We start from the raw sequence: 23,335 nt of genomic DNA, 5'->3' as shown, positions 1-23,335 counted from the left end.
GGGAGTAAAGGGAGACGGGCGGCTGGGATTGCAGACAACCCGGGGAGCCGAGCGCAGAGCGCCCGAGAAGGACCGGGCTGCGGGCGCTGGAGGCGCGAGGCGATACTTTGTCCTTTCTCTGTCTACCTTCCTCCCCCAGCTGTTATCCGAGAGTGGCAGGGGAGGGGCCTGAGCCGGGAGGAGGCACAGATGTCCCGAAACAAAGCTTTGGACCCCTTACCCCCACCCCACTTGGATAAGACAAGAGGCGAGGAGCGAAAGAAGTGAACTCTCTCCTCCTTTCTGTGCCCGCTCTTGTCAGTTTCTCAGTCTCTCTTTTAAAATGGGTTATTTGTGTGTTGGTTTATTTGGCTCTTAACTTGGGCGCAACTCCTCAACCGCGTTGGTTAAAGAACTGTGTGTTCGTGTGTCCATGTTCATGAGTCCGTAGTTGGTGGTTTTAGCGGGTAAAATCCAAGTCCTAAGCCTTTGTTGACAGCAGACTTGCCCCTTAAAGCTCCTGTAGAATTATCTTTACGTTTATATAACTTGACGAAATCTAACACAGTGAAAGTGCGGTTTTTGAGGGAGGCTCCCAAAAGGTTTTCTGGGGGCTTCAGTTCTAGTCTTTTGAATTGGAATTAAGGCAGGGAGGGGAAAAACAGAACAGTGTGTTCTTATCTAGTTGGAGGAAATCTATGTAAGTTTTTATTGTTATGAGTTTGGTATTAATCAAGCCTTCACTACTTGCATATTTAACTCTTGGTGTTCCAAAAACAAATCTAAGGTCATTGCTACTAAACCTGTTTGTTGTGTGTAAAGATTGAGAGTGTAAATTCACACGCTATTGAAAAGTTGAATCTGGGGCCCTGGATTTTGTTCTCACTGATGGAGGAAGATGTAGTGGGTACAAGTTAACTTGTTTTCTGTTGGGTAAATATTTTCATCACCAACTAACTTTTTTTTTTTTTTTTTTAATTTCCCTTTCAGAGAACTAAGATTCCAGATGGCAAATTCTATGAATGGCAGAAACCCTGGTGGTCGAGGAGGAAACCCCCGAAAAGGACGAATTTTGGGTATTATTGACGCTATTCAAGATGCAGTTGGACCCCCTAAGCAAGCAGCAGCAGATCGCAGGACTGTGGAGAAAACTTGGAAACTCATGGACAAAGTGGTAAGTTCTGTCTGACCGTGTCTGTACACAGCAGGGTTGACCCTGGATGTGGCTGGTTTCTCCAGTTTTATTTGTACTGTTACTTAATAATAGTTATTGTTGTAGCAATAATCTTTTGCTTTGGATTGACCATCTTTCTTATATCTGCTCTGGGTGTTTAGAAAAGTTGGGTTCAGAGCTAAGACTTGTTTTTTTACCTTTTGTCCTACTCTTCAAGGTTCAAAGTTCCTCTACGTGACTCAGATATGCAAAGTTTTTACTGTTGGCTGCTCTTTGTTGGTGCATGGCATAGAATAGTTTGGATGTGTTCGTTACATCTTATGTAAGGTTGCCTTGCTGTTAGATAGCAAAAGAGTGTATACAGGTAATTTAAGAAAAGTCTCTGACGGACCACTCATGACAACCACAGTGTATGATGCTGAGAATGATTACTGGGGAAAGAACCAGATTAGTCCTTAAGTGAGGAAGCAGTGTTTGAGAGTTTCCATTTTCATCTTTGAGAATTCATCTTCATTAAGGAACTTTTTTGCTGTTGTTAATGATAGAGTTACAGTTTCTTTCATCTATTCCATTTTGAAACAGGAAACCTTTTTGATTGCACATTGTTTATTGTGAAAGGAAAATTTATGATGGAGGTGGTGGGACTGAGAGTATCAGAAACTTCTGTGGTTTCTGCATGTTGCTTTCAGATGAACTACAATGTTATAAGAAGAAATCGTGCTGGCTGTCAGTGCCCAGAGAAGTCTAGGCAACCTGAATACTTCACAGGGGTCTATGGAGAAAACTGTAGCTGTGTCCTATTTTACTAAGTAGGATTATGAAATAAATATAATTAAGATGTAGCTTGCTGCTGTGCAAAATTAATAGTTTTTCTCTTGAAGCAGTAGTACTGTACCCTATATATTGGTAAATGTTTGTAGCGCCTTATGGTTTTATTTCATAGATATTTGGGGCTAATTATAAAGTTAGTTGATGCAGGGCTCTTGATGTCTTTATAACTGCAGAAATGGAGGTTTAAAAAAATATTTCTTTGTAGGTGTGTGCTAAAGCCTTCACAAAGTCATATGGTAGCAGTCAACTTTACTTTGGTTTGTAACAGTGTTCAAATATTTGCCGCAAAAAGCCACTGTCAGTGGTATTAGCAATACAGGAAGGGGATAAGATTTACTTTATTTTCATTTATCCTTATGAAAAGCACAGATGGGTAGATGAACAATGGACCTGGCATTATATGGCTGGTGATGCTAAAGGCAGAGCCAGAATATTTTTGTTAGATAAATATCCTTAGTTTTAGGCTTCAGTGTGACCTATTTAAGCTTCTGCCAATTTATTCAAATTGTGATATTAAAGTGCTCCAGACAGAATGATGTCATAGTGTCAGAACATTGCAACTTGCTGCTTGAGGTCAGGTTTTGATTTTAACATTGGATACTTAAGAATGAGAAGCATGCAGTTGGAAAAATTGTATATATTTGACAGGCACAATACTAGCTGTCTTTGCTTTTCTAAGGAGTAAGCAATTTAAGGTCACTCTCATGCCTGAACCGTTAGTTGGGCATAAGAGAAGGAGATTCAGGGTTTTTCTTTAACTTATCTGTTACATGAGCGTGCAAAAATGGGTCAGATTCTACCAGGGAGCTGCTCCTCTCTCCCCACCCCTTCTTTGAGTGGTCAGAATTTGTACAATTGTGAGTAAATGTTAGAACATCAAATGAAAAAGATTTATATAAGGAAGTGGTAAACTGTAGGTAATGTAGAGTCATTATTTTTGAAACATTAAAAAATGTGTGTGTAATTTTGGTCTCTAACCGATTGTTAACCTAAGTTTTATCCTCTTTTAATTATTTCACCATGGGTTATGGTAAAATAGATGGTTATTTGATAGTTAAGCTTCTGCCATTGTTTGTTTTGTTAACCCTTTTGTGGGTTTGTGTTTAGCCTCTCTAATTGAGAAACTTGACTCACAAGGAAATCTACTACCTAAAGTCTCTACTTAGTGGAATGCGGGTATGGGGGTTGGCCAGAGGTGCATTGTGTGGCTTTCCCTATTTGTCTTCATTATTTGTCAAGGCTGAAAATTGTTCTGTTCATTTATGAATGCATTCGTGGGCTTTGTGGAGGGAAACCATATAAATCATTTTAAAAGAGTCCAGTATGTTTATTGCTACTCTATCTCACAGTAATAAAAAAGCATTGATAATTACTATTTGGAAAGTCTATTTTATTTAATTGTGTAATGCAGAAGAATCACCCACATGTGTTTGTCTTTCCTTCCTTGTCAGTGGTGAAGGAAGTGGTTCATAATATCAACACTGTCCTGGTGATTACATCAGGAACTTTATTATTAGTCCAAAAGTTAATCCCTTGACACATTACCTGTTTTGTAAAATAACTGCAATAGTAGGAGTTTAGCTTCCGAATAACGGAAAATAGTAACGTTCAACTCTAACTGGTAGTTATGTAAAAGGCAAGGTTAAGCATTTGGCATTTTTTCTTTATGAAGCCTCTGCAACAAGGTCAAATCTTAGAAGTATAAATTTGTAAACAGGCTCCAAGTACAGTATGTCGTCTCAGCCACTTATAAAGTAAAATAACATCTCACAGGGCAAAGAAGCAGTCTTAGACTGTAGGGGAAATATCTAGTAAAAATCTAGTTACACCATTCCGTGGCCTCTAGAATTTAAAAGTCAACTGAAATTCCAGTTCCAACTAATTGTTATGTTTTCAGAGGGCAGGCTTTCTATACAAGGTCACTGAGAGTGGGAGGGAGTAATTGCTCAGCTGTGTTCCTTGTAAGATGTAAAGTGTTTTGTAAGAAAACATCAGTGGCACAGACTTAGCAGAGTACATTTATTGAGAAAAAGAATAGTAGCATATCCCAAAGCATCTCATTTAGACGTATTTCCTGGTTTTAGTTCTACGTGTCAGTGTAAGTCAATAGCTGACCCCAAACTCTTCAGGTCAGTAGATGCCTGTTTGATATAGTGACAGAACTATTACTCATGAATACACCGGAAGGTTCAAATACACCTGAAATGTGGAGTCTGTCCCAAAGCTCTTACAGAGATGGAGGTTCTTAACACTTAAACATTTCTTGAGGACCTACTGTGTTTCTATGAAGTGCTTATTACCTGCGGATGCAAAGCTATACAAGATATAACTCTGCCCTTGATCTGTCAAGGAACTCAGAGACCAGCATCAGAGCCAGGCATGTAAGTGGATAATTGCCATGTAGTATGGAAGGGGCTGTAATACAGACCTATACAAAGTACAGTGGGAGCAGTCGAGAACATCTGTCTGGTTTTTCTGGCCACTGCTCAGACTGTTGTCTGTCTGGATTCTGCTGGCCACTGCCTTTAAGAATAGCATTATTGTACTCTTGTTGGAAATGCTGTGGTGAGGGTAAGGAAATGATTGCTAATCAGTATGGTAGGAATGATGATTTATTAATGTGAGGTTCCTGAGCATGGTTTTCACAAGCATCTTAGCCAGGTGATGGAAAGTGGAAGAAACAATTTTCCATCTAATAGATACTAAATGTACTGAGCGTACATGGCTGTTCAGGAAATTAAAAAGTAATTAATTGATGCCAAAGAGCAAAGCAAGTTGAGTACCTGCCTACGTTTTTGTCTTGCTGTCCTTGTCATTCATTTGAAATTACATTACTGAAAGAGTTTTAAAAACATTTAAAAAGTGATGATACCGAACAGCCTTTTCCTGCTTTTTACCCTCAGTACATTTAGTACATTTGTCAAGCTTGGAATATAATTTATTCTCTGTCTTTATAATTTCACTTCAACCATAATATATTTTAAAGTTTGTCAATCAAAAATGCTTAAATTATATGCAGCTATTAAAAAATAAGAGTAAGTATTCTTTTCTAAGTTGAATTACTCATACCTCTGAAAAATATTGCATGTGGAATATAATTCGGATTTTGCATGCCTATTTGTGTTTGTTCGGTTTGAGAATATCAGTCCTTGGGCCCTTGGAACAGGGAATATCATTTATTTGAATTATTCTTCACATATTTCTTTTTCCTTAGTGAGGTTGTTCTATATTAGCAGAATCATGGGCCCTAGTAGACTTTGATAGATGGTAACACATTACGTGTCTGGGTTATTTTGTTTACTACTGAGTTAGATTCTGATTTGTGCTTAGATAAATGAAGTGATCCCAAAGTTTGCCTCTTGTCACTTCTAGGTAAAGCTTTTGGATAAAGTAAAAGATTTAAAGGAATCCTCCCAAGAGTTCCCTGGGTTTTTATCCGTGTGATATGGAGCATACCTTTAGCAGAAGCCTTAATCAGTTATTATCTTTTAACTCCTGTAGAATTTTAACCATTCAGATTTTGAATCAAATTCTTTCTTTCAGAGTTGCTTTCTGTGCTATCTATTTATTTCATCATTCATTTATCATATCCTAAGTATGGAAAGATAGAGAATCATAGATAACCATGTTATCCTGTAGGGTGTAGTTAAGTGCTGTAATACGGTGTAAATAAAGTGCTGTAACACAGCATCTGGTAGATGTGAGTGTTGCTTGCTGGGGTGAAAAGTTGGTGTAGAATGCAGCATAGTGGAGGTATTATCCAGCTATTTTTTAGAGGATGCTTTGGATTCCAGTGAAGTGAGGACACATCAGGCAGAAGGGATGATGAGTAAAGGGAGATTGCTGAGTGAAAGAAGGTTAGTTAGAGAAAGATGAAGAGGCTTTGACTGTTTTGTCAAGGAATTTGGACTTTATTTGGTAAGCAAAGAAACACTGAGATGTTTGAGCAGAGTGAGAGAAAGTCAAGGCTATGCTGTGATAAATTACTGTCTTGACTCTAGAAAGGATGAATTAAGAGAAAAAAAGAAACCCTTAAAAGTAGAAATAATGATCAAGAGGAATTAAAACAGACTGGGCAAGAAATAATGAAGGGCTGAGCTAGAGAATTGACAGTAGCTATAGCAAGTGTTGGTTCAAATGTGGGAGGCATTTTGGAGTAAAATCTAAGGTCCTGGTGACCCTTCAGAGATAGAGGATGAACGAGAAGTTGAAGTGAAAGTGACTCTTGAGGTTTTCAGCTTAGTTGACTCTAAAGGCGGTGATGCACTTAATGAGATAAGGAACATAGGAAGAAAAGAGGAAGCTTGGGGGCTGGTGCATGATAAGTTTGTTTTTGGCCATGTCGAGTTTGACTTGCCAGAGTGAAATCCATTTTGAAGTCAGAAAATTGAATGTGCAGTTAAAGAGAGAAGTTGAAACTAGAGACATATGTTTGGTAGATATGCCCATAGAGGCAGCATTTCAAGCTATAGAACAACAAGAGAGTTGGAGGGCAGAATAGAAGGTGAGAGGTGGAGAAAAAGTTAGAGATTGGAATTCTCAGCTGTATCAGGTGTGTATCTATAATTAGATGGCAGTGAAGGAAAGAGAATCCTGCAAAGAACAGTGATGAGACAGATAGGAGAAGAATGAGCGCATACTGATTTCCTGAGTAGAGATAGCTTTAATGAGGAGATAGTTTCAAAGTCTGAGAAAACCAAGTTCAAATGGAGAAAACCAAGCCTAATGAAAGTTTAAGAAGTCATTGAATTTCTTGAGTCGAGTCCATTGTTGATCTTTCAGTGTAGTTTTGCTTCTGTGAGAGCTAGATGAAAACGAGTATGTGGATTATTTAAAAATTGTTCTAGAACTGGGACAACTAGTGCAAAGAAAGAAAGTTCTGATAGATAGCTTGAGGGTTTGAGCAGAGCATAACTTTGTGTGTAGGTGCTATTGGAGAAGTTCACGGATTTAGGGGAAGGAATGTAGGTAGGGAATGATTTAAGATGTAAGGGAAGAAAAAATAATTGATAAAGTGGCATCCTGGATTACATTGTGAGAAGGAGAGGCTAATAACAAGTAGAAGGGTAATCCTTGGTAGATAACTGTAACTTCCGCTTAGATAAGAGGGAAGTAAGGAAATATACAGAGAAGTTTTGGGGAATTTTAAAATTTTATGTTGGGCTGTCAAGAAGTGATTTAACTTGTAACATTTGTAATGTCTAAATCATGTTTTAAAATTGTATATTGTAGAATAAACAATATATATTTAAACTAGTTTTATAGCAGTTAAGTGCATAAATAAGTGAAAAATTGAAATGAAAATCAGTCCTGAGCCTTTATATTAAGATCACCTTAAAAACATGCTGTGACTTAAATGATGCCACAATGCTGTTTTTATCTTCTCTGCTTGGGCATATATTTAAGATTTTTTAAAATGTATTTGTAAGTGCTGATTTTCTCCTAGTAATTAAAGAAGCATTTTGAAAATATCTGACTAAATTTTTAGCTTTTTAACATATTAACATTTAAATAATTGTTAAGCTCACACTGTTTTCTAAGAGGAATTACAAAAAATAGTTCTTAAGTATTCTACCTTTTAAATGATTCCAGATCAGCTGAGTACCTATGTACTGATTCCAAATCAGGAGTAGTGACCTGGGCTTATTAACCTTATTTGCTCCTATTCTGTACAAAACAGGAGACTTTTTAAGGATTTCAGGTAGTATAACAAACTTTAGGAACTAAATAAAAGAACTCTTAATGATCCCCAACAAGGTGGCCAGTGCCCTTGGTCTAATTCTAATATCTTTGCAAAATCTGCAGGGATTTTGCCATGTTGTGGTATAATATGGAAGGAGAAGAAATCCTAAAAAGTTGCCAGTGCCCAGTATGTGTCAGGTATTGTGCAGAGCACTTCACATTTCCTCTTCTGAGAATTTGTAACGTCTTTAGAAGTTTTCATGGTTTCCAGAAGAAGAAACTGGCCCAAGGTTGTAAAGCTAGTAACTGGCAGGGCTAGATCCCAGGTTTGATTGATTCTTGATGCCTATGTTTATAGTATGAAGATTCAAGCACGCTGCTTCAATCTTCCTCTTTCCAAGAGAAGTAAATCAAAAGGATCTTTACCCCCTATATTTGAAATGATCAAGTTCTTTTCCAAGCTTTGTATTCATTTGTAGACAGGTTTATTCAATATAGGTATGGATATCCTGTTTGTAATATTACTTTACTTCTGAGAGGTTCCTCCTTAACTTGTTCCTTTCCTCCTTTCCTCCATCAAATATTTATTGCGCATCTACTATATGCAAGATCCTACATTAGGTGATGGAGATAGACCAGTAAGATAGATATGTGAACAAATGAATAGTGAACAAATGAATACACAATTGACATCTTAATTACAACTAGTCAGTTATTTAATGGTGCTTTTTATAACAATAAAAAGGTTATAAAGAGGTTATAAAGGTTATAAAAGGTTATAAAGGTTAAAGGTGTCTTTCTAAAGAAACCTTCTTTGAAAACCATAAAAGAATTGGTAGTTTCCCCCAAATCCTGCTATGATTAATTTCTAGACTCATAACCAGTTAGTTATATGCTAACCTTCTTGTTTTGCCCAATTAATATTCTATGTAGAAAGAGTTCTGTTTTATTTTTATATTTTAAAAATTTTATGCTGTATAAGTTTTTATGCTTTTATATACTTAGTGGTGTGATTTGCTGAACTAAACTGTAAAGAACCCAGAGAACTCACAGACACTTTTTTGTCATAATGACATACTTTTAAGTAACTGCAATAAGGAATCTCTTACAGCAGTTATCTGAGGAGCACAGACAAGGGATTCTTTCAGGCTTCCCATACTGTCTTTAAAAAATGGGATATTTCGTTTCGCAGATACAATACATGATTTAATATAACTGAATGCTCCACGAGGTGAGGTGTGTTTTATAATGAAAGTCTTTTATGGTATGCGCACAATTCCTTACTGTTGAAGTTTCCATTTGCTTCAGTAGAATTTCTTTCATAGGTTTCATGGGCTGGTTTGAACCTTGTTTGCAGAAAATATGTTAGCTGACCTAATACTTCTTTGTTACCTTTTGGCTGGAAATTTTAATTAAAGCACAGTCAGGAAACTGTTTAAATGCAAGAGTGTTCCAGAATAATTAATGGCTTTAAAGATTCTAGTAGCCCTAGTAAATCCTGTGTTTATATTTGCGCCTTTGCTTTGATATGGTTGAATATATATTTTATGTATATGAATACATATTCATGTATTTACTGAAATACACATGTAGTGCCATATTAAATATGAAATATATTTTTATGTATGTGAGACGATGCATATATAGACATATACAGAGAGGTCTATTTAAAAATCTTTAAATACATTTTCAAGAAATACATCAGGCAGTTGTCTACTGTTATGGAGAGAGTGCCTGACTTGTAAGTCCAGACAGCAGGGTTCTGAGCAGTAAACTTAACTAGGTTCCACTTCTGTGTTTAAGTATTGTTATGTCACAAGGAAGGAGTTGGTCTTGGTGACCTCCAAGGTCCTCTTTAACTCTAAAATCCTTTGAGCCAATGACTATAATGGAATTTTTAGCCCAATTCCAATACTAAATGTTTTACCTTTTAGTTCAAAAGCAAAGAGTAATGAGCCAATCCTTTAATGTACCAGTTGGTGCCCTAAAAAGTCCATCAGTGTATAATGTGACTGTAGATGTGTTCTTTGTGAAAGCTCTCCTGTGTTGGGACCCGCTTTCATTCTAGGCAGTGACTTAGATATTTCTAGAAGAAGTCTGAGTCATTCGAATCTGAACTTGAACCTTAAATGGTGAGCTTGATTTTTCTCCTTAAAATACTGGTTTTAGAAAAGCAATTTTTCTCGCCCTGGCTTTCGCAGTTCCTTGCACATAGCAGGCACTCAATAAATATTTATTGAATGGAATTGAATTTGACCTGCTAGGAAGTCATAGTCCTGGCCTAGGGTTATTCATTTTCGGCAATTTTCGGCAAGAGTTGTCATAAATCACAGAGTTTAATACTAATCCAACTGATGAACTGCACAGTCAGCGGCATACAGTAGTAGTTCAGCATTTTATGTTGCACTTGCCCAAGTGCAGGTTTAGAAAACTGTGTGGCCTACAAAGGCCTTGATGAACTGGCTCTAGCCTATTGAAGATCTCTTCATCCACTCACCCAGGGGCTCCAGTGCCCCCACCTTTTAGAATGACTGCACTGACTGCTCTTCACACACCGTACTCTCTGGGGCCTCTCAAGCCTCTGCACATCCCTTTGCCTGGAATACTCCTTTTGCAAATTTAGGTATGCTTTTCATGGCCCTGCCACGTAGATGTGTCTGCTTCATTCCTCCTCTAGCACTTCGTAGTCTCCTCCATTATAGCACCCTGATTCTCCTGTCATTCTTTTCTAAGCCACCAGTCTTTTTCAGTAGAACACTCCTTGAGGACAGGTGTGTGATTTATTCATTGCTGTACTCCATAGGGCCCGAAACAATGCCTGACACATAAACGTTTGTAGAATTAACAAATGGGCCCTCAAGTGCATGTAAATTCACAAATGGAGTAAAATAAAAATGTAAATGAGTTTAGCCAGGGATCATTAATTATATGCCTAATTCTGATTAAATTGTGATATAGTTAGAAAGAAGATCAGCCTGAGATTCATAAGATGCAGGCTCTTGTGTTGGATTAATGATTTTTCAATAGTCCCTTAATCTTTGTAGTTCTTAGTTTCTTTATCTGAAAAATGAATGGATTGGACAGGATCTTTACTAAGATCCCTTAGAGCAAGAATTACATTGCTCCTAAGTTAATTATAGAGAACTAGGTCTCTTCTGCCAGACTCCTTGAGGCATGAAGTATGCTCTAGTCATCTGTAATTTCCTGACACTAAGCTCAGTACCTGGTATATAGTAGTTATTCAAACAATTTTACTGAATAAATCAATACTCAGATAGAATTATAATTTAAATAAAACAAATGAGAAAAAGGCCAGGTAGCAAATAGTAAATTAAAAATCTGTAACATTTAAAAGAATCTATTAAAGAACAGTAATTTGGAATGTCTGAAAAATTTTTAATTTATCAGTTAAAAAATTCACCAGTTGGAGGAAGTGAATTTAAAACTGCCTAGCCCCCTAACTACAAGTTAATAATTTATCAATCTGCGACATGTTGTACCAAGTTTTATGTTGCTGAAATTAAACTGCCTGCTGTAGGATGTTGGTGGTGATATTTTTGAAATTTGTGTATACTCGTGATATTATCTTTTAGTTTTAAGAATTGAAAAACCATCTTGTTTCAAGCAGAATTTGTTAAATCATTGATATATTTGGGACTTCATCTGTCTTTAGGGGAGAAAATACTATTATATAGTTCAATCATGGAAATAAGGAAGTAATATAATAACATCTGTGTGTAAAAATACATATAAAGAATTTCAGAATCAATCAACCAACCATCTGTACATCCATTTATTAGTTCTGTACTGTATGCTAGACTGTTCTGCTTTAGGCAGTGTGTACAGAGAGGAGGGAGATAGAACGCCCTTAGTTAATGTGAGACATGGTTGTCTTAAATTAGGGGCTGATGCTTGATAGTTTGAACCAGATTTTTTCCCCCACAGAAGATACGGTCATTTCTCAGAGGAAGCAAGTGAGAAAGTAAGTTTAAGAGTACTTTTTCATTTGTCATTTCCTTGATTTATTTGTGTTTGTGGTTCTTGAAATTATTAATGTTCAACTCTTTTTCATTTGGCCCGGGCACTTTTATCAGTACCCAAAAGTGGATCCGTGTTTTGTGGAACCTGAAATTTAGAGTGGTCCTTTTAAAGAAAAAAGTACAAATACAAAATTGGGTATGAAAAGAAAGACCATTAAAAGAAATGGTTAAGTCCACAAACATCAGAGAAATAATCTAGACTCTGTACACTTTACTTATTTATTTTAAAAATTTTATTTATTTTATTTATTTACTTTTGGCTTCATTGGGTCTTCGTTGCTGCACGCGGGCTTTCTCTAGTTGCCGTGAGCGGGGGCTACTCTTCGTTGCGGTGCGCGGGCTTCTAATTGCGGTGGCTCCTCTTCGTTGTGGAGCACGGGCTCTAGGCGCGCGGTCTTCAGTAGTTGTGGTTCTCGGGCTCTAGAGCGCAGGCTCAGTAGTTGTGACGCACGGGCTTAGTTGCTCCGCGGCACGTGGGATCTTCCTGGACCAGGGCTCGAAACTGTGTCCTCTGCATTGGCAGGTGGATTCTTAACCACTGCGCCACCAGGGAAGCCCTCTGTACACTTTATGGTTTGATTCTCTTCCATTGCCCACGTATGCCTCCAATTCTCGGTACCACTGTACACATTCAAATTACGAAATTTAAACGTGACCTTCCTGCTCCTGTGCTCGGCTGGTCAGCACCATGAACACTTGAAATATTCCCGAAGCCATTCTTGTATCACAACTGCTGACAATGATTTAACTAGTTCCAGAAGTGACTGCCTTCCTTACACGTACCTTCCACTTAAAGCCAAACTAGTGTATTTCAGCTCAAATTCCCATTAGCCAGACTCCAAAAATGCCCCCAGCTCCTTCAGTGCCACCCAACAGAAGGTTAAGTTTGACAGAAAGGATGTTGTACTGGGAAAAAGACAGAAATCTTAACTAATTGTATGTAAAATATCTTGCTCTTGAAAACTTTACAAAAAAATTTATGACGAGACCTTTAGAAGAGGGCCAAGTGTCTGAGGGACCCTCAAGCTTACGCTTCATGAGCTTCTCAGTAACTCTGCTTTGATGTGTACATTTTGCCTTTTGTAAGAGTGTGCGCCTTTACACTATGTATACACTTGTGCAATTCCCAATGAGTTTATTTAAACAGTCGTTTAATTGGATGGTTCTTTATGCTGTGATTGGAGGGGTAAGAATGAGAGATGGGTAAACTTACTTATGACTAAATCACATGAACATGTAGAAAGAAGTGAATGTAGTAGTAGAATTACTACCTTTTCGTGCTAGCAGAAGGTATGGTTCTGCAGGCAGCCCTGAACGCCCCAGTCGTTGGGTGGCACCTGATGGAATGACTGAACCGTTATGTAACGTGTGTTTCTAGGCCTGGGATGTAATGTGAAGAGGTGGAAAAGACTTGTTCTGACCTGACACCCATTTACTACTTAATAATTCAGTTATTAAAAGAGCACCTGTTTTTAGTCTTCTCAGGGTTCGGGAACAATACACCAAAACATAAATTAAAATCTATCAAAGAGCTTTAGCTGGGAAAGTAATCTCTGAATGTGAAATGTTAAAATGGGCCAGCAGATGAGGCCCATTCCCTCATTTTTGTTTAAAAAAGAGACTGTTAGTGTTATATAATAATTAGCACATTGGTGTTCTGTTAAGCCATGAACAATGGGATGTTGAAGAGAGAATGAAAACTTTAGGGGTTGAAAGTTAAGGTCTGACATAGAAAAACTGAATGAGAAGAGAAGAAAATAGTATTTAATTGTATGAAAACAGATGGGAATGTAGATTCTTTGTAGATTGCTGATCATAATTTAAAAATCAAAATGTATATTATGGAAGGCAAAGAAATAGTACATAGTTTGATAATTTTCTCAGCTCTTCTGTGAAAGAAAGTGTTGCAGTTCATATGAAAATGTTTTATTTCTGTCTTTGTTTCTTTTAGGTCAGACTGTGCCAAAATCCCAAACTTCAGTTGAAGAATAGCCCACCATATATACTTGATATTTTACCTGATACATATCAGCATTTGAGACTTATATTGAGTAAATATGACGACAACCAGAAACTTGCCCAACTCAGTGAGAATGAATATTTTAAAATCTACATTGATAGTCTAATGAAAAAGTCAAAAAGAGCAATAAGACTCTTTAAAGAAGGCAAGGAGAGGATGTACGAAGAGCAGTCGCAGGACAGGTAAGAATATTTCACATTTTATTTTTCTAAGGGTTAAGGTCATTTATGTTGCTTTTTGTTTCACAGTTAGGATAAATGTTACCATGTGTTTGTTTTGGGGGAAATATCATTGCATTTGTGTGTTCGCTTTTCATATTATTTAAACCTTGTAGTTTTACACAAGGTTTACACAAATTTATCTGTGTCAATAGCTAGTTCATGAGACAGTGTTCTTATTTTGTTTTAATAGCTTTATTTTTTATTATTTTTTTTTAGTAGCTTTATTTTTTAGAGCAGTTTAAGGTTTGCAGAAAAATGACTCAGAAAGTAGAGCTCCAGTATACTCCCTCCCCCCATTTGCCGTTTCGTCGATTATTAAAAGCTTGCAAAAGGCGGTACTTTTGTTACAGTGATGAACCAGTATTGATACAGTTTTATTAACTGAAGTTCATAGTTTGTATTAGGGTTCACTCTTTGTATTGCACGGTTCTCGAGTTTCCACAAATGTATAATAATGTCATATATCTACCATTATGGTATCATGTAGAATACTTTCACTGCACTAAAAATGCCCTGTGTCCCACCTATTCATTGCTTCCCTCCCCCACTGCCTCCACCATACACCTCTTGAAGCCCTGGCAACCACTCATCTTTTTACTGTCTCTATAGTTTTTGCTTTCTTCAGAATGTCATATAGTTGAAATCATATAATATGTAACATTTTCAGACTGGCTTCTTTTACTTAACAATATGCCTTTAAGGTTATCCCATGTCTTTTCATAGCTTGATAGTTGATTTTTTTTTTTATTATCGAATGATACACCATTACATGGATGTAGCACAGTTTGTCCACTCACCTATTGAAGGACATCTTGGTTGCTTCCAATTTTTGGCAGTTATGTATAAAGCTGCTATAAATATTGGTGTGTAGGATTTTGTGTGGACATAAGATTTCAGCTCATTTGAGCAAATATTTAGGAGCATGATTTCTTGATATTATGATAAGCCTATGTTTGGTTTTGTAAGAAACTCCCAAACTGTTTTCCAAAGTGGCTGTACTGTTTGCATTCCCACCAGCAGTGAGAGTTCCTGTTGCTCCATTCCACCAGCATTTGGTGTTGGACAGTGTCTTCAGGACGTAGTCTTGATTGGAGGTGTAGGTGTGCAAGATGTGGGTGGAAGGTGTAACTTCAGTTCCTATACTTTGACTATTAAGTGAGAAGCAGGGGCAGTGATGACTGAAGTGACATCAACTGAATCCTCATTTTATAGCCAGGATTTTTGACTTAGAGACTCTTCACTGAAGTTTGTTTGGCTATTTCAACGTTAAATTTCATGATCTATCTTAAACTAAATAGAGTTTTCCACTTCTGGGACATTTAAGTTCTATCTAGAATATTCACTGATAGTGATAGTCTATTTAGATTTCCAGACTGGAAAATAAATATTAATTAAAATATATAATGTCTTAATGTAGTTGAGGTGAATTTTAGTTTAAGACTCTTAACGTCTCTGGATTTTAGTTTTCTTAGATGTAGGAAAAACCTCTAAGAAATCTCTAATGTTTCAGGTCAGAAACAGTAGTCTCATATAGTCTAATGAAACATAGGATTGTATAACAGAAAATTCAGTTATCTAGGTATGTAGACTCTGAAGTTGTCTGTAAATAGCAGCCAAACAAATACCCAGAGTGAGTAAAACCGTCAAGTTCAAGCATAGTAAAACCCTCTGCCAAAGGTAAAATGGCATAAATGTTCACTTATTTATAATTTGCTCTCTAAATTAGTGATGAAGCCTAACATAATCATAGGAGTCTAACCAATTATGTAACTGTGGGCTCATCACTTAATATTCTTGGACCACAGTTTATACATCTTGAGGGTGGTGACCCTTCCAGTTAGCTGCCTTTTAGCTTCAAGCTCTAAGACTCTCTCCAGGACTGTTAAAGGGAATTTTGAATTGCCACAAGGTTCCAGCAGTAAGGAACAGAAATATCATAGTGATTGCTTCTCCTTATAGACTTCCCAAGAATGGCCAAGGTTGTGGGAAGCCAGATGTTTATGTTTAAAACTGTATTTTTGCCTTGTAGTTTTACCGTTGATCTAATAAAACTAACTTGTTTTAGAAACATCTTTACGCTTCTTATTCACATTTGGTAGCCCTGAGATTCTTCTTGATCTAGCAACGTAATCCATGAAATTTTACTTTTTAAGTTATTAGATCAGTGAGAAGGTGTGTAACTTCTAGGACTAGGAATTTGAGTGGTGTAAGTGTTTTAATTGGATGTAGTAATATATGATGGAGTAAACTTGTATCTCACTTTTACATCTTTTTTAGAAACTTGAAACATTTCTAACTCAGGAAATGTCTTATAACTACCATTTCATAAATAAATTTAGATTTTTTTGGCTTTTTATGTGGGAGCATATCATGGTGGAATCTTTATAAATTTTTTTTTTTTTTTTAATTTATTTATTTTTATGGCTGTGTTGGGTCTTCGTTTCTGTGCGAGGGCTTTCTCCAGTTGTGGCAAGCGGGGGGCCACTCTTCATTGCAGTGCGCGGGCCTCTCACTATCGCGGCCTCTCGTTGCGGAGCACAGGCTCCAGACGCGCAGGCTCAGTAATTGTGGCTCACGGGCCCAGCCGCTCCGCGGCATGTGGGATCTTCCCAGACCCGGGTTCGAACCCGTGTCCCCTGCATTGGCAGGCAGACTCTCAACCACTGCGCCACCAGGGAAGCCCCAAATCTTTATAAATTTTGGTTGATTGTGTGTAGATTTCCATAGATGATGACAGATTGCATAATGCTAACTGATCACAATGAGGCAACTCTGTAAATTCTGTGTTTTAAGTGTCCAAGTAAATTTTGTCACTGTCCTAAATTCAATTCTAAAATAAAGTTTACTAGCTTCTATGCTGGTATAGCATATTTCTAATTGGATTTTTCTTTCATCCATGTTCAATTTTCTGATAATGTTCAGTGGCCACTGTGTTTATGCAAAACTTACATTTGATAAATGATCATAATTCATAATAATGTACTATTCTTGGTACACTGTAACAAGACAAATTTTTGATTTATGTTTCTTTTAGTAGTAATATATTTTTAAACATTCACTTCTGTGTTCCCTTAGATTTCCAAATGTAACTGAGGCTAAAACGTGCCACTGTACACAGAACTCTGGATGTTTTGCTCTATAGAATATAAAAGAAACTTCTTAGAATGTTCTCAGGGTTGGTAGGCAATTGAATATTCTTTTTAGTAGTATGACTCTTACCTAACATGTATTACACACTGCTAATTGGGAATATTATAAATTCTCTGAACAATCTTTTTTTTTTAATTCTGTAAATAATGTCACTAGGGACATTAGTATTTTTAAGCTAAAAATGAAGGACAGTAATACTAGAAATAGTAATTTGGAGTTCATTGAGTAAACCAGCATTTCCCTGAGAGATTCTGTACTTTATGAGTACATGAATCAAAATGTTTATTTTAATGTTCCTGTTGTATCAAAAATAAACTTCTTTGTGGATTTGTTTTAAATGTAAGGGCAAGTGCGAAAAAAATCAGGCATCGGTTTTGAACTAGCTATGCTTTGATTGATTGCTAAAATATGAGTAGCCTGAATTTTTAAGGCAATTTCACACAAATGTGATAAATATAATAAATAGAAAAATAAATAGATATAGCAAATGACATGCAGTGTATTCCCTGTGTAGCGGGTGAAAGGTAGAAATTATAGTTAGGTAAGTTTATTTGCTGTGGAAATAGATATTGAGAGTGCGTAATGCAAGCCTATTGCTTTGAGAACGGGTGGAATAATGATTCCTGGTAGAGGCAGCTTGCATGCCTCGCTTGACGTTTATAGTAAACCTCTTCCTTCTCCAGTATCACTTTTTCCCCAGTTCCCCCTCCCCCCCAAACAGCTGAACCTCACACTGAGTTGATGCTTCTCCAGCAGTGTCTAAACCATTCTGAGCTGGTATTTCTGGGAAGAGTAATTCAGTGATTTCTGGCACACATAACGTTTTCAAGTGTATGTGTGGAGTGGGCTTCAGGAATCATGTAGAGAAGGGACAATTTATAGTTTCAAGCACAGAGAAGAGGAGAAACTTTATAACATATTGCTTAAAGTTTTAGTGGCAAAAGTCAAAGTGGGTGTGAAGGTAGTTACAGGTGACAAATATGAAATTGACAGGAGATGCCTTTCTTCAGTGATGTGGCTGGCAGTTTCGTCAGTTGACCATTTTAATAGAAAAATATTTACTCTTTCATATAAAAAGTTATGTATTAATCTCCTGTTCTTCAAGCCCTGGTGTTGGACACTGTGTTTTTTAAGAACACCCAGAGGTGATGGCATAACGATAATCAGATTTTCCATATTTTAGAACTGCTTCAGTGAACCGGAGTGCTACAACCCATTTTTCCCTCCCACACTCCGGTTTGCAACCACTGGAACAAAACCAGAAGTCAGCGGAGGTGGAAAAATAGCTCTGAGTTTGATAACCTGTCTGTGAAAAAAATAAAGGCTTTTAAAAAATTCATGCCAAAGAGTAATACACAGATGTTGTCTTATTATTAATATCATTTGAAAGCCCCTGGACCATTCTTTATGCACATGTGTTGTAGAAAACAAATAATAGTGTGCATAGCTTGTATAATAATACTCATTCTAAATGATATTTTTTTAAAAAAAGTATTTTGACATTGAAAAATTAGTTCTAGAAGATACTAGCCTTTATTTAAAATCCTTCAGGAGCATCAGGCAAAATCTTTTTCTCTATTGACCATTTGGCTGAACAAAGAGAAACGTATAGCCTGCTACATTAATAAAGTGCCTTTCCCTCTAAAGAACTACAAATCACTCTACTTGCTGTTTATGCCTGTGTTGTAATTCATGAGATAGTGTACCAAGAACATTTTGAAACTGATACACTAAAGAGAAATGGTTAAGTTAAAAGTTGAAACCAAACAACATCAGCTACAACAATAATAACAGTAAGGGCAACAACAAAACACAAAGCTGCAAACCAACCTGCTTGCATTCCTCATACCACTGTATGACAACATTGCTTTGGCCAAAGAATAGTGCATTAATTGAAATGTTTAAATTGGTATAAACATGAATACTTGTTGATTACATGGTCACAGGAAGCAGTTTTGAAATTCCTTGTGGGTTTTCAGTTTAACCATACGAAGAAATTGACCTGTGTACACAGTTTGGGTTCTGTGTAATAGTTTTAATTATCATGGGATCTCACAGGTTAATGGCCTTGTTTATAATCCCACATCAAGTTCCACATTTTCTCCTGGGCAGCCCTGTGCATTGTGAGAAGGACATGAGGAAAGAGTGCAGGAATCTCGTGGTGTGATGCCATTTCTCCTCCAAGGGTTCTTTGTAACCTTGGTTGGTTTCCTGACTCCAGTAGTGTTTTTTCAGTCTTTAAATTATTTTCTGGATATTCACAATATTTGTTGGCTAAGACATTTCAGCATCAACAAATGAAGATGTGGTTTGTTTCAGACTAAATGTTACTGTTGCTCCATCAGTCTATTAAATAGTTTTGCAAATCCAATAGTAGTTTCTAGTAAAAATACTGTTGTTTTTTTTTTTTAATTACAGTAACCATTTGCAGGAGAATTAATTCTTAGGGAAGTTATGTTATCTATAAATAATTTGTACAGTATTGAATGCATTCCATTTATTCTATGAAGTATCTATTGTTTAATGATGCAAGAGAGGGAATGGTTTATACTCCTTTAAAAAAACAATTTTATATTTTAAATATTAACCTAATCTTTCTATTTCTCTTTTTGTTTACTAATGGTGAAAATTGCAGTTCTTTTGCATTTCATGAGGACAAGGGACAAGTTGCAAGTAGAAAAATATGATTTCTAAGTAAGTCAAAATAGGTTACTGATAGGTTTGAACACAAGTATTTTAATATAAACATACTCAGTTGCTATTTAATTTTTTCTATATGTATCTGCATTCTAGGCACTTTTTTTCTTTTCAGTGGAAGAACAGAGGAAGTAGAAGATTAATTTGTGACATTTTAAAATGATAATATATAATCTGGATTCAGAGGAAAATAGTAATCAATCCTTTTAAGTAGAAATATATCTGCCAAGTAGGAAATGGAATTTTCTCTAGAAAAAGTGAATATCTTCCTGAGATTAATTTATCACGAATGAATAGAAAGTTTATTTAGTCTTCATAAGAATGCTTTCATTCATATTTAAAGCGTCTGAGAGATGTGAATATACTTTTCTAAAGTTTGGAAATGAAGGGGCTTATTTCTTTAACACACTATGAGAGTAGAGGCCACAAGAAAGTTTTCTAGACAAATGTTTTCAAAGTTAAAAAAAGGGAGTCTGTCAGGGTGGGCAGGTGAGAGCTTGCAGAATCTTTGACTCTTAAGGACTTTATGGCCAACGACATCCATGCTGGTTTGCTAACTGGATACAAAGTAATTTATGTGTTGATTTTCATGTAAGTCAAAAGTGAAGGGTTTCTCTAGCAGTTTCCTCTTTGGGATATATTTTCAAAATATGAAAGAACACAAATTATTCTGCTATTGAGATATTCAAATTTAAGACTAAATCCGCTGTCCACTGTTTTTAAGTTTTAAATAAAGTGTTTACAATTAATCCATTTATTTGCTGTTTATTTACTTTTTTTCCCAGCCCTGTGTTAATACCATTCGGTCTCTAACACCTGGTTTATTAGGTATTAAAAATTTTATTGCAATTCATTTAAATTCCTTCCAGGTCAAAATATATATTATATACACGTGATATTTTGATTTTAAAATTGGAGAATTTTTTTCCCTGCAGTTTAGAGTTGATTAAAGGTTCATAAATTGCTGAGTGATAACCATTGTATCGTAAGACAGTAAGCCAACTCACAAGACTCAAGTGCACTTTATGGTTGAATACCTTTTATGTTTTTCAGTCTTAAGGCAGTTTATTAAAATTGATGTTTTCCTTTCAGTAAATATCTGGTGACATTCAAATTTGATAATTAAAATCCTGAAGCACTCAAGAAAGAATGCCTGTTTTCAGTTTCATAATAACAATACTCCCACAAAGAAGGTTGATGAATGATGTCTTTCAAGTGGCAGATTTGTTATTTAGTTAAAGAGAGCTCCTTTGGCAGATTTTTACGCATCTAAATTGAAGTTTGTTTATAAAACAGACAAGCTGCAGTGATAATTCTATAGCCTGAGGAATGCTTGGAAATCTAGTCCAAGAAGCATCTTTTTTCCCCAGTGATTTAACATAGAAGTGGAGTTTCCAGGAATCCAAACAGATTAGCATCCAGCACTAATTGGGTAGGTCATAAAATAGTACTTATATCTCACAGTTTTGAAATAAAGTGCTTCAGGAATATTCAGTTTTCTAAACCCATTTTAATATTAATCTTTGTCTCTTTAAGCTCATTATATTGTCAGAGCATGAGTTCTTGTTGGAGTTTGCATTTATACATGAGTTGTTTATAGATGTGTTAATTATAGCAGGGTACGCATAGGTCATTACAGAAAGTACCCATTTGTAGATTTAAATCATAAAGAGAGATCGAGGCTGCCTGTCTTATTTGGTAGAACCACTGAGGAACAGATTAAACTCAGAGACAATTTAGATTTATTTTTGAAATGTGTTACTTTGAACATCTGATCATGTGATGTAATCACATGTAATCACAGATGTGTGACTATGAGTTTCCTAGGGCTGCTGTAACAAATTACCACAAACCTGAAGTTTATGTTGTCTTAAGTTGATTCTCTCACACTTCTGGAGCCTAGAAGTCTGAAATCAAGATGTCATCAGGGCCATGCTCCCTCCAGCTCTCCAGGGCAGGATGCTTTCAGGACTCTTGTAGCTTCTGATAGATAGCTCCAGGCACTCCTTGGCTTGTGGCAGCATAACTTCAGTCTCTGCCTCTGTCATCACCTGGTGTTCTCCTCTCTGTGTGTGTGTCCAAATTTACCTCTTAGGAGAGCACCAGTCATATTGACTCAGGGCCTAGCCTAATGACCCTATCTTACCTTTATGACATCTACAGAGACCCTATTTCTAAATAAGGTTACATTCCTAGGTAGGGTTGAGGTTAGGATTTCAACATATCTTTTTAGGAGGCACAGTTCACGCATAACAGTGACCGAATACAGCACAATTTATACTATGGAAGGGAAAGAAAATTGAAACTCAATAGAGTATATGTCATGAAAGTGTGAAAAACTTTGCTCGGTAGAAGATGATGCTAAACAAATTACTTAAAATTATTTTTTGAAGGGTCTGTAGCTCAAATAATTATGTAGTTTTTTTTCAGGTTTATAATAAGAAGCTCGGTGAATTAATTTATTGATTAATTTTTATGCATATATTGAAAAGAATGGTGAAATTGACTTTCATCAATAATAAAATTTTTATATAAATTGAAATAAATGAATTTATAAGTATCTTGTTATAACATTCTTACTGATTTCAATGTATAAAATGCCATCTCTTTAGAAATTATTAGTACTATGAATATGTATATTTAATTAATTTACAATATTAATAGTAGCCCTGATTATCCCTTGATTAAGAATCCCTGTTTTATTCTTTTATTTTTGTGATAAGCTCTGGATGATTAATTAAAATAGTTAATTACGACTTACATCATCATCATTAAATCTACGTTTACGAAGTTTTCTGTATTGCAAATTAAAAAAAAAAATGTGGGAGGTATTTTCCATGTTGGTGGCATAGAGGAGACTACACTTTCACTTTGTGTCTTTGCTATTAAGATATAAAGTATTATAAGTATGATTTCAAATTAAGATTTTAGAGAATCAACTCAAGGATTTTAGAAAACAAGAGTAAATTATTTCTGAACATGGCATGTTGAGTGGCTTAAACCAGGGGTCAGCAAACTGTACAGAGCTAGACAGTAAATATTTTAGACTTTGCCAGGTCCCTGGTAACTAGTCAGCTCTGCCTTTATAGTAGGAAAGCAGACACAGACAGTATGTAAATAAATTGGAATGGCTGTGTTCTAATAAAACTTTATTTAGAAAAACATTGTGGTAGACTAAATTTGGCCTGGGGGCTGTGGTTTGCCAACTGTTGCCTTAAAGTATTAATCTAAATTTTGGACAGTACAATTTTAAAAGGGCTTTATCAACATGGGCTGAGTATATAAATTGCATAAACTAGGAATGTGTTTGGATAAAAGTAATAATACCTGAGCAACAGTAGTTTACATATATAGGGATATATAATTCTCAGCAGTGCTGTCAGAGACTAAGCTCTTTCTGACTTTGTAATGTCCTTCCTTAGTGTGTTGGGTTTGTCCTCATTCTAGTCACCTAATGTCTGTAGAATTCCTGCTGCAGCTCCATATTTTTTTAAGGCTACAAGACTGAGGAGAGAAGGGCAACAGTATGTATGCCTGTCCT

General features: G+C 36.2%; 1 protein-coding gene across 6 annotated transcripts in view; it reads left to right on the top strand.

Moving 5' to 3' along the window:
* Positions 1-23,335, top strand: part of CBLB (Cbl proto-oncogene B) — a 216,725-nt gene that overhangs the window by 504 nt on the left and 192,886 nt on the right. For 4 of the 6 annotated variants that reach the window (XM_082393088.1, XM_082393084.1, XM_082393085.1 and 1 more), the window contains exons 2-3: positions 970-1,153; positions 13,658-13,908. In XM_082393088.1, the coding sequence (XP_082249214.1) occupies positions 986-1,153; positions 13,658-13,908 (419 nt within the window). In that variant the 5' untranslated portion in view covers positions 970-985. Of the gene's footprint in view, positions 1-11; positions 297-333; positions 680-969; positions 1,154-13,657; positions 13,909-23,335 lie in introns of those variants that run through there. The other 2 variants (XM_082393086.1, XM_082393087.1) reach the window with 2 other exon arrangements.

Source organism: Balaenoptera borealis (genome assembly GCF_965194805.1).
Source record: "Balaenoptera borealis genome assembly, chromosome: 5".
In the NCBI taxonomy this organism is placed as follows: Eukaryota; Metazoa; Chordata; class Mammalia; order Artiodactyla; family Balaenopteridae; genus Balaenoptera; species Balaenoptera borealis.
The sequence above is the reverse complement of the archived record's forward strand: the minus strand, read 5'-3'. Positions and strand labels throughout refer to the sequence as shown.